This window comes from Dendroctonus ponderosae, unplaced genomic scaffold (assembly GCF_020466585.1).
Source record: "Dendroctonus ponderosae isolate FM_Combo_2020 unplaced genomic scaffold, Dpon_F_20191213v2 Dpon_F_20191213_575, whole genome shotgun sequence".
Lineage (NCBI taxonomy): Eukaryota > Metazoa > Arthropoda > Insecta > Coleoptera > Curculionidae > Dendroctonus > Dendroctonus ponderosae.
This window is the reverse complement of record NW_026018790.1, coordinates 1-11,376: the sequence shown is the minus strand read 5'-3', so window position 1 is coordinate 11,376 and position 11,376 is coordinate 1. Positions and strand designations below refer to the sequence as shown.

The following is an 11,376-nucleotide window of genomic DNA, read 5'->3' as shown; positions in this document are numbered from 1 at the left end:
CGTCGAGTACAGGGTGTTTTATAAAAAAAACTACCTGTACTGTTTGAGACCAATATCGTAGACATGATATTCTATTTTTTTAAATGAAACATTTTTGCAAGTTCTTCAAAAATTTGGAAATGTACTCCAAAGTAAAATCGAATAGTTGCCGTGTCGTATAACCGGAATAACCCAGTATATATAGGGTGGTTTAAAATGATCATCCCTTACAGTGTTTGCGGGATACAGCATTTTCAAAGGGCAGGCCATCGGCATCTGAACCTGTTCCAAGCCACCTACTATGTGGTGGTAACCTTCTCCACAGTAGGCTACGGGGATTTTGTTCCCGACATCTGGCCTTCTCAGCTTTACATGGTCATCATGATTTGTGTGGCTCTTATAGTGTTGCCCACGCAGGTAAATTGCCACTGTTTGAACATGAACATTCAGGTAAACTTCGAACTTGCGGTGGTTGCTTCCAGTTTGAGCAGTTGGCCTTTACGTGGATGGAAAGGCAAAAACTGGGCGGTTCCTATTCGTCGCATCGAGCTCAGTCGGAGAAACACGTGGTGGTTTGCAGCACGAACCTGCATGCGGACACCATAATGGATTTCCTGAATGAATTCTATGCACATCCACTGTTGCAGGACTACTACGTAGTCCTGCTGTCGCCCATGGAGCTGGACACGACCATGCGGATGATCCTGCAGGTGCCGATTTGGGCGCAAAGAGTGATCTACATCCAGGGCTCCTGCTTGAAGGACGGCGACCTGGTGAGGGCCCGCATGAACGAGGCTGAAGCATGCTTCATTCTGGCGGCGCGCAATTATGCTGATAAAACTGCAGCGGCAAGTTCAGCCCATGCTAATTCGAACGTCCAAGTAAACCCCAAGCCGTGATTTTCAGGATGAGCACACGATATTGAGGAGCTGGGCGGTGAAGGACTTTGCGCCGAATGTGGCTCAATACGTGCAGATTTTCCGGCCGGAAAATAAGCTGCATGTGAAATTTGCGGAATTCGTCGTGTGCGAAGATGAGTTCAAGTACGCCCTTTTGGCCAACAATTGCACTTGCCCGGGCGCGTCCACTTTAGTCACACTGTTGTTGCACACCTCAAGGGGCCAGTGAGTTTTGTCGCAATTTTTTCACTTCCAAAGCCAATTGAAATGTTCGCGTTCCAGAGAGGGCCAGCAGTCGCAGGAGGAATGGCACCGACTTTACGGCAAATGTTCAGGCAACGAAATCTACCACATCATTCTAGGGGACAGCAGATTCTTTGGCGAATATGAAGGCAAAAGCTTCACCTATGCCAGCTTCCATTCACACCGCAAGTAAGTCCAATTTGCACCTATGGAGCTAATAATAGTCTTTTCCGAACTGGCTCCCTTCCATTCATTCAAGTTAATTGTTTACTTTAGTTATATGTGTTTCTTCATATAAGAGCACTTCTTTTTCCGTATTTCCTTTCTTCACTTGTATCGACAATTTTTTTAAATTGCCAAAGTTGTTTCTTATTCAGGATTTAACGAAGTGAACACTTTTGTATACATTTTCTAGGACGTCTGTTTTATTAGTGGAAAAATTTAGATTTTCAGTCGTCATCAGCTAATTTTCAAGAATTTTTCAAGTTCTCTTCGCTTTTCGCGAATTTTTCCGTGGGTCAATTGTTCATAAATTTGCAAAGCTAGCGAATCGCTTTTATGTCACATTTGCAGGACAGAGTCTGCTTTTTAACTGGGAAACGTTTMGATTCTGAGTCATCCTCAGACATTTTTCTAAATTGTGTTTCAATTTTGCGTATGTTTATGTTAACCGSAGTTTAAGWGTTTTTTTCCCGAAACCGATTCAGCCAAGGMKTAAATGGCGCCTCTACTTCYGTCGRCCYGTWTARTAAGTGGCAAAAGCTTCGATTTCAGTCATYATCGGRCAATTTTCAAAAATTTTTCAAAKTTMTTTTTGCTTTTCGCGAAYTTTTCCGTGGGTCAATTGCTCAKAAATTTGCAAAGCKAGCGAATCGCTTYTATGTCACATTTGTATTTTATGTCATATTTGCAGGACAGAGYCTGCTTTTTAACTRGGAAACGTTTCGATTTTGAGTCATCCTCAGACATTTTTCTAAATTTTGTTTCAATTTTGCGTATGTTTATGTTAACCGGAGTTTAAGAGTTTTTTTCCCGAAACCGATTCAGTCAAGRAGTGACTGGCGCCYCTACTTCTGTCGGCCCGTTTAGTAAGTGGCAAAAGCTTCGATTTCAGTCATCATCAGGCAATTTTCAAAAAAAAGTTTTTTTTGCTTTCGCAAATTTCTTCGTGGGTCAATTGCTCATAAGTTTGCAAAGCTAGCGAATCGCTTTTATGTCACATTTGCAGGACAGAGTCTGCTTTTTAACTGGAAAGCGTTTCGATTTTGAGTCATCCTCAACCATTTTTCTTAATTTTGTTTCAATTTTGCGTATGTTTATGTTAACCGCAGTTTAACTATTAAGTCAAGGAGTGACTGGCTTATCTACTTCCGTCGGCCTGTTTAGTAAGTCTCGAAAGCTCTGATTYCAGTCATCATCAGGCAATTTTCAAGAATTTTTCAAAGTTCTCTTTGGTTTTCGCGCATTTTTCCGTGGGTCGTCAATTGCTCAGGAACTTGCAAAGCTAGCGGTCGCTTTTATGTCATGTTTGCAGGACAGAGCCTGTTTTTTAACTGGGAACCGTTTCGATTTTGAGTCATCCTAAGACATTTTTCTAAATTTTGTTTCAATTTTGCGTATGTTTACGTTGACCGGTGTTTAACAGTTAATCTTTTCAGAAATCAGTTAACTTAAAAAGTTCCTTTTTGTTTGGGCATAGCCCGTTAAATAAGTGGCAAAAGTTTCGATTTTCAGTCATCATCAGTCTGCTTTCAAGGTTTTTTGAAATGTTGTGCTTTTTTTATCAGCGCAAAGTTTGGCTTTGATTTTCTTGAAAATCTGTGAAGTTGAAGAATGATTTTTGGGTGCATTTGACAGGATAAAGTGCGTTCTATAATGCCAACTATGCACTTTTCCCTGATTTATTGGCCAGTAAATTGGGCCAACTATTAAGGGTCGCCAGATACGAGCGCAAAGCGAGAAATCGAGCTGCTATTGAGCTTGTTGAAAATTATTGCAGATTGCGAAAATTTTCGGGAAGTTTTTGGAATTATTTGTTGTGACTGCGCAAAGAAAATAGTCGCTTTTTTTGAAGGCATGGGCAAATAATTTATTTTGAGAACAATGCTCAAGTGTACCTACAGCCGATGACTGCCAAGAACATGGCCTTCAATAAGTGGCCCACTTTATTGGCCAATAAATCGGGGGAAAGTGTGTAACGTTATGTAAGGTTTCGATTTGACCCATGCTGGGCAATTTTATAGAAACCTTTGATGTTTAAAGTTGCTCTTGCAGGCCTAAATTTGCCACTTATTTTGCCACAAACTAGCAATTGTCCATCCATTCACAGGTTTTCTGGTTGGTTGTAGGTATGGTGTGGCTTTGATTGGAGTTCGGCCGGCTGAACTACCCGAGTTCTACGAAGACACGATTCTGCTCAACCCAGGGCCGCGTCACATAATGAAGAAGAGCGACACCTGCTACTACATGAGCATCACCAAGGAGGAGAACTCCGCCTTCAGCGTGTCAAATACGAATGCAAACAGCCACGCGGTCACTGAACCGACCACCGGCTCGGCCACCTCCAAAGACGAAGGAAAATCGCTGGGAATTCATTTTAAAGATGGTACCTCACCTCCTCAACTTATACTGCAAGTGCCTACATGTGTCAGTGAGTGTCGGTATCACAGCATGCTTTGCCCTCAAAGTTTTTCCGTTTGTTTAATTGACCCCAAGAAAGGGTAATTGTCTAGGTGATCAGGCCCTCACGTGCACTGTTAACAGTACTCTCGCCAAGAAATTCGTTTTATCAGCAACTTTTCTTGGTAGTGTTTTTGTAACTGACTACCTATTCTTTTGTTGTCTATAAGTTATAGTAAACCGCAAACACACCGGCCTGATCATCTAGATAATGACGCAAGAAAAGCGCCAACTTCCATGTTCCTTGCTAGTTTTCGCTTAACTTTGTGGCTTTCATGCACGCTTTTGCAATGGAAAGTCCACTTTGTGCAAAAATGTTATTGACATCGACAATTTACTGAGCGTGTCGCCTACCAATTTGGATTATTGTTTCACGTTACCGTCATCATTATTCTAATGGCCTCAATGGGAAATAATCTATTTGCCTCCCATACTGTATAATGCGTTATTATTGTCATACGCTTGTCAGGGCTTAATTAATGGCGCGTCCCTGCAGGAATGCTGGAAATTTCCAAACCAATTAAATTTAGCTTAATCAAGCCAATGAGGGAAATTTTCATTAGAGCGGGTTATTGTTTTGAGGCAACGGCTGCCATTTCATCCTCATCGAGTATGTGAATGCTTTTGCTCTCTGTCCGAACGCAAAAGTTTCGCAGGTATTTCAGACGATTTTCACGCATTTTCAGCAAACGCCGCAATGAGCGATTCGAAGCAATGCTTAAAAGAGTCCAGCGGCTCGATTTCCGTGGATATTTCAGTGACAGGAAATCATCTGGAAATCCCCCGGGACAATACAAATTTACTCTGTCCAGAAGCAATAAATCAAAGGCGGAACTCCAGGCGGCCCAGCATTCTGCCGGTGAGAGGCAAAAACTCCCAACCGTGTCTACGCGATTTATATACTTGCCTGTGCCACTTTATCGTCATGGATTACTATTAGTTTCCCCGTTATCTAACGAGGATTGAAGCTCATCTGTCTCTGTCTTCCCCAACACGTTTGCTATCTGTGATTAGTCGCATGTATCGGAAGATGAGTCCATGACGATAAAACTGCAGGCAAGGAGTTGGGATTTTGATGATTTTTCTTTTTGAAGGTTCCGGATATGTTCACTGGGAGCACATTGAACATCTGCCATCAGGACGTGGAGCCTGATGAAGGTGACGAAAGTGAGGACGAACTGGAGGACGACGTCCCCTGGAGGTCGCCTAGCGAAAAAATCGCGTAAGTAATTATCTATTAGTGTTGTTTATCTACTGCCAACCATTTACTTGGAGGTGTCTTTTTGGCGCCTTCAAGCCAAAAAACGCATGTTGATTATATTTATTTTTCGTTAGCACGTTAAAGCCAACGACAATGTTTATGAAAAAATGAGTTTACTCCTCCAACTTTGTCTCTGTGTCATTTTACTTTTCCATGTTTGTCACCGCACCATTTCTCATCGCCTGCTTTGTTCCCTGATTTTCTTATAGTTTGGCACTGTCTAGCACCCGATAAACGGTAACGGGAATTCAAGCAGTCAAAAATGTTGTGATTTTGTCCTGAATTCTCGACACGTTTCCTCTCTAGACAAATATTTCTCTTTATCGTCACTCTGTCCGACCCTTGCACTATTCCTAGGTCTAGTCCTTCTGACGATTCTTTGGACCTCGACAGACCTGCATGGCATGATGAATGTGTTAGGTAAGTCCCCTTTTCTTTTCAATTGCCGTTCTTCCACCTCGTCTGAACTAGTCGGCATGTTTTTTTGTATATAGGCGAGACCAACCACCAATTTGCCTTAATAGTTTACAGAAAAACGGCCCTTCTTTGCACACAATTCGCCGACTAAAATCAAATTTGCTTTCCATTGGTGCAGGTAAACTTGCCCCGAGCAGCATCTTGTTGTTGCCCTGGAAACTTTGACTGTATAGCGTGTTCCGTAAGAACACAGAAGGGTACTGCGATATTTTCTGGATCGAAATGAGACGGTCGCGACTAACTTTTGTAAGAAAAATGCTAATGATGGTTAAAGTTCTTCAATAAAAATAAGTTTTTTGAAAAATTGAAAGAATGAATAGATTATTTTTAATGAAACTTGCTCTGAACTTTTTTCTCTGCAGAACTGTGTGATTTTAGTGAAGCAAAGGAGTTCATCCGCTTGCGGCAAGTGAAGAATTTTTTAGTGTCTTGTAGTTTTTGCACAAAAAATATTTCTATTCTGTTACTAACTGGATCAAGCTCTGTTTCAGACATTTTACATTAACAAAACTTCAATCATTTTTTTCCTAATATCGGGCAGTGTTCAGATGGATTTTCATGAAAGCTTCTGTGGATTTGTTCCTACGGCAAGGCCCAATTTTTTGCTAAAAACTCGGTTCTTTTCGTGTGGTTTCTTATGAACGCGATTTGGACAAAAACGGTTCCAAAATCCAATCATTTGTTGCGCAAAAATTAAGAATACTACAAGATTTTGCAAAGGGCCCAAAAATGTTCAAAAAAGATTAGTGCTTCTACTCAAAAAAAATCAATTGATTCCAGCTCCGAAAAACAAATCTCTGGCAATTTGTACCAAGCACTCAAGAATTCATAACTTGCCCAAAGCAGACAAACGTCTTAAATAGAAACAAAACTTGCAGATCTTTGACATCAATAGTGAACAAGCCAGATTTGCAGCAAGAAACTTTTTCTTACTAAAACACAGGTCAGATCGTCTTCTTTTCGGACAAAGAATGTGGCAATGCCCTTTTGACCATGTGCTTACCGGACACTCAGTATAAGCAAAAAAATGTCCACAGACTGTCTGCACCAGGCTCAGTTTTCCCGATTAGTAGTTGCCAAGAGTTAAGTTTGACTATTTTTTCTGCAGCATTGTCAAAGGGTTTCCCCCAGTGTCGCCCTACATTGGAGTGAGCCCGACTCTGTGCTATTTGTTAAAAGAGAAAAAGCCCCTCTGCTGCCTGCAGCTCGCTCAAGTTTGCGAACACTGCAATTACCGGTAAGAATTTGCTCATTAGCGGTGAAATTTTTCGAGGAAACGGAAAATGCTGCTGGATTAAAACCGATTTTTGGAAGGTGAGGTGTTTTGCTTAAATGTTGCAGCAACGCCCGAGAATATCAATGGCAAAACAAGACGATCATCTTGGCGGCCGATTTTGCCTCTAACGGCATCTACAACTTTATAATACCGTTAAGGGCGCATTTTCGCCCGAAAACCTCCCTGAACCCGATAATTCTCCTGTTGGAGCGCCGCCCCGACATCGCGTTCCTGGACTCTATATCTTACTTTCCGCTGATTTATTGGATGTTGGGATCAATCGATTGGTAATCTTGATTTTGCCACCCTCGAAATAACCGTCTTAACGTCGTGATCGATTTGCAGTTTGGACGATCTACTGCGAGCAGGAATTTCGCTGGCGGAAAACGTCGTTGTGGTGAATAAGGAGCTGTCGAACTCGGCGGAAGAAGACTCTTTGTCCGATTGCAACACCATTGTGGCCGTTCAAACGATGTTCAAGTAACTAGTTGAGGACTTTTCCTGGACTTGGGTGTATCTAGTTTGGTTTTCCAGGTTTTTCCCCAGCATCAAAAGCATCACTGAACTGTCCCAGTCGAGCAACATGAGGTTTATGCAGTTTAGGGCGCACGACAAGTACGCTCTACATCTATCCAAAATGGAGAAAGTAAGCTAGTTGTTCTGGTTAAACGTGCACTTTATCGACGTGGATTTACTATTTGTTATGCTTAGGCGGGTGGAACGAGGACGCCAACAGGGCGACCCGCTCTGTCTGCATCAAGCATTGCATTTGATGCGACCTAGTCGGTCCACGGCGATAAAGGGGCAGGCAGGAACTTGCCTCTAGCCAGGATTGTTTGTAAATAATTGCAGAGGGAAAAGGAGCGAGGCTCGCACATCAGCTACATGTTCCGACTGCCCTTCGCTGCTGGCAGCGTCTTTAGCGCCAGCATGCTAGACACATTGCTTTACCAGGCGTTCGTCAAAGACTATGTGATTACGTTTGTTCGGCTGCTTCTGGGCATCGATCAGGCCCCAGGCTCCGGGTTTTTAACATCAGTAAGTCTTTCCCGCTCCGAATAAGCCCCCGTCTAAACTCCTTTTCAGATGCGGATAGGCAAAGACGATATGTGGATAAGAACCTACGGCCGTTTATACCAAAAGCTGTGCTCCACGACATGTGAAATTCCCATCGGGATCTACAGGACGCAAGACACTTCTCTGACTGATACATCACATGTGAGTATGCCTTCGTCAACTTGGTCGAGCTGCGTACGTGTGCCATCGGTGAGTAACTTATTCGAGAGTAATTTATTTGTTCTGTGTGTGGAAACGCCGTTTAAAATCAATTGAAGCGTTGCTCGAACTCAAAATTCGCGAAGTTCTGAGGAGACACTACACCTGACACTTTTTATTCAGTGTGCATTAAAGCTGTAACATTAAAGCTGTGCATTAAAACTGTTAAAACAATTTTCCAGTTCTTCACATAATTTGGCTTATGTGATACCGCAATTCTATCTCTTTTGCTTCGATTTTCAGTGTTCATTGATAATGACTGTTACACCGATTGCACACGTATGGTTACAATTTACTACACTTTTATATTGTTAAATCCATCGGGATAATCATCTAGTACTGATGCGAAATTCGATGGCATGTTAATGGTAAAACCGGCACTCGTGCAATTAGTCCAATCCCAATCGCTCCAGCGCCTCGATTAACACGGGCGAAAACGGGTCAAGACTGTTTGCACCAGTGATTCGAAACGTTCATTGAAGTACTTTTACCAAGCGGACAACTTTATGATTTTTATAGAGCATTCACTCATCTTGGCACCTTTCACTTAACCAGCCAAACACCACATACAAGCATGCTTTAATTGAACTTTCAATCAGTACACTCCACATAATTGAGCACACTCAGGTAAGGTGATCAGCTTTGTCAAGTTCTAGTAGGGCAAAAGCATGAATTTAGCCGTAGGGATTGTCACCAGCTTCATCTTCAGACACATGATGGTTTTACATAGTTAGAGCAGCGATAATGTAAATTGGTTGATTGAGTCAAATGAAATGAAACGAAACAAATCTAGTCTAGTCTATAATCTAGAGGCCTGTTGTAGTGCACGTAATAGTTGCCCATTTATGATACTAGCTCGACGAGGACTTGGGCCCGGATCGAGTGGGGGTAACCTATCGACCCAAAGAAGGAACCAACTGTCTTGGATGCGCCAACAGGCGCAGCTCAATGGTAAGTGTAGTGGCTCAATTTAGGCTTTCAACACAAAAAAAATCCAGATTGCTTTCTTCAAAAGTTGTCTTCTGAAGGAATCTGAAGGGGTCGTTTTGAGTAAATTCACGGGTTTCCTTTCACTGTATATACAGCTTTTGCTGCGTGGAAAACTTTGGCTTCTCTGAAACTGAGTTAGGAACTGAACAAGTCCCAATTAGCGCATGTTTTTCGCAATATTTTCTGGATGAATTAGGAAGCATTTTGCCCATCCACTATACAACGCCATGTGAAAAGAAACTTGCCACCTGAAGCAACATCGGAGCTCGTAAACAACCGACCGAATTATCACTGTTTTAGTATTCAATAAACATGCAGGACGAGGCAAAAGACAACCACAACCAGCAAATTGAGCGCGCGGAAATCGCCAATCTGGTCCGGTCGCGGATGGAGAGCTTGAATCTGCCCACAATCGATTACAATGATGTCAGCGAAAAGCGCAGCAGTCTCTCATATGTGATCATCAATCCGAGCTGCGATCTGAAGCTGGAGGAGGGCGATATCATGTGAGTGGATCAAGCGGTGTTTTGGAGGCGGGTTGAGTGCGTTTTTTTGCAGATATCTAGTGCGGCCCAGTCCGTTTTCCGCACAGAAAACCTTCGAAAGACACAACAGTCGTCGCAAGTCCAACATCAGCTTCTGTTCGCAAAATCTGCTGCAGCAGATGGGGAGCAGCACGCAGCCGGGCGGAAGCCGGCGGGGCTCGGGATTGGGGCTGAGCGGCTACCAAGCGCCCCGACCTCCGCCATTGGTCACCACCAAATCAAACTCCTTGTCTTTACCGGACAGCCCCACGGTCTCCACCTACCAAAGAGGGCGCTCGAATTCGCTTCGAATCATCGACGACATTCTTTTGCGAAGGTAACCGGAGAGGATTATTTTTATATTTTCATCTTTCTGTCAGCTCTAGTGGTCATTACCGGATAGAGGCTTAAAAGACTCACATTTTTATACTGAACATTATTTTAGGAATGTTCGTAGGTTTCTCGCAAAATCAAAAAATTCGAAATCAATGCGGGTGTTGAAAACCGCTCACAGACTTTGGCTCATATTTAGCGAACCAGTTGAGCTGCAAAGCTCTCGTTGTCAGTACCGAATAGAGGCTTAAAGTACGCACGTTTTTGTATGAAACAATATTTTTCGAATGATTCTGGTTTTCACGCAAAATGAAAAAATTGGAAAAAAATGCGCGTGCTGAAAACCGCTTTTAGTCCTTCGTTCATATTTAACGAAGCGGTTGAGCTGCAATACTTTAGTTGTCGTTACCGAATAGAGGCTGAAAGTAGGCACTTTTTTGTATCAGGCATTATTTTCTGAACAAATCTGGTTTTCCCGCCAAATAAAAAAAATTGAAAAAAACGCCGATGTTGAAAACCGCTCACAGACTTTGGCTCATATTTAGAGAACCAGTTGAGCTGTAAAGCTCTCGTTGTCAGTAGCGAATAGAGGCTTAAAGTACGCACGTTTTTGTATGAAACTTTATTTTTCGAATGCTTCTGGTTTTCACGCAAAATGAAAAAATTGGAAAAAAATTCGCGTGCTGAAAACCGCTTTTAGCCCTTCATTCATATATAACGAAGCGGTTGAGCTGCAATACTTTAGTTGCCGTTACCGAATAGAGGCTGAAAGTAGGCACATTTTGTATCAGGCATTATTTTCTGAACAAATCTGGTTTTCACGCCAAATTAAAAAAATTAAAAAAAAAATGCCGATTTTGAAAACCGCTCACAGACTTTGGCTCATATTTAGAGAACCAGTTGAGCTGCAAAGCTCTCGTTGTCAGTACCGAATAGAGGCTTAAAGTACGCACGTTTTTGTATGAAACGTTATTTTTCGAATGCTTCTGGTATTCACGCAGAATGAAAAAATTGGGAAAAAATGCGCGTGCTGAAAACCGCTTTTAGTCCTTCGTTCATATTTAACGAAGCGGTTGAGCTGCAATACTTTAGGTGTCGTTACCGAATAGAGGCTGAAAGTAGGCACTTTTTTGTATCAAACATTATTTTCTGAACAAATGTGGTTTTTACGTCAAATAAAAAAAATTGAAAAAAAAACGCCGATGTTGAAAACCGCTCACAGATTTTGGCTCATATTTAGCGAATCAGTTGAGCTGCAAAGCTCTAGTTGTCAGTAGCGAATAGAGGCTTAAAGTACGCACGTTTTTGTATGAAACATTATTTTTAGAATGCTTCTGGTTTTCACGCAAAATGAAAAAATTGGAAAAAAATGCGCGTGCTGAAAACCGCTTTTAGTCCTTCGTTCATATTTAACGAAGCGGTTGAGCTGCAATACTTTAG

General features: G+C 42.2%; 1 protein-coding gene across 7 annotated transcripts; it reads left to right on the top strand.

Moving 5' to 3' along the window:
• Nucleotides 1-212: 212 nt before the first annotated feature.
• On the top strand, nucleotides 213-10,079 carry LOC125504729 (potassium channel subfamily T member 1-like). Of its 7 annotated transcripts, none has more exons than XM_048667130.1 (17): nucleotides 213-396; nucleotides 462-827; nucleotides 886-1,103; nucleotides 1,161-1,310; nucleotides 3,470-3,771; nucleotides 4,487-4,659; nucleotides 4,895-5,022; nucleotides 5,419-5,481; nucleotides 6,647-6,775; nucleotides 6,880-7,101; nucleotides 7,160-7,294; nucleotides 7,349-7,460; nucleotides 7,667-7,852; nucleotides 7,901-8,080; nucleotides 8,945-9,040; nucleotides 9,380-9,585; nucleotides 9,638-10,078. In XM_048667130.1, the coding sequence occupies exons 1-17, from the start codon at nucleotides 352-354 to the stop codon at nucleotides 9,942-9,944; spliced, it is 3,018 nt and encodes a 1,005-aa protein (XP_048523087.1). In that variant the 5' UTR covers nucleotides 213-351; the 3' UTR covers nucleotides 9,945-10,078. The 7 variants fall into 7 exon arrangements, with proteins under 7 accessions (XP_048523087.1, XP_048523088.1, XP_048523089.1 ...); XM_048667125.1 differs by having other exon boundaries at nucleotides 277-396; nucleotides 7,676-7,852; nucleotides 9,638-10,079; XM_048667126.1 differs by having other exon boundaries at nucleotides 277-396; nucleotides 7,901-8,032; nucleotides 9,638-10,077.
• Nucleotides 10,080-11,376: the final 1,297 nt, after the last annotated feature.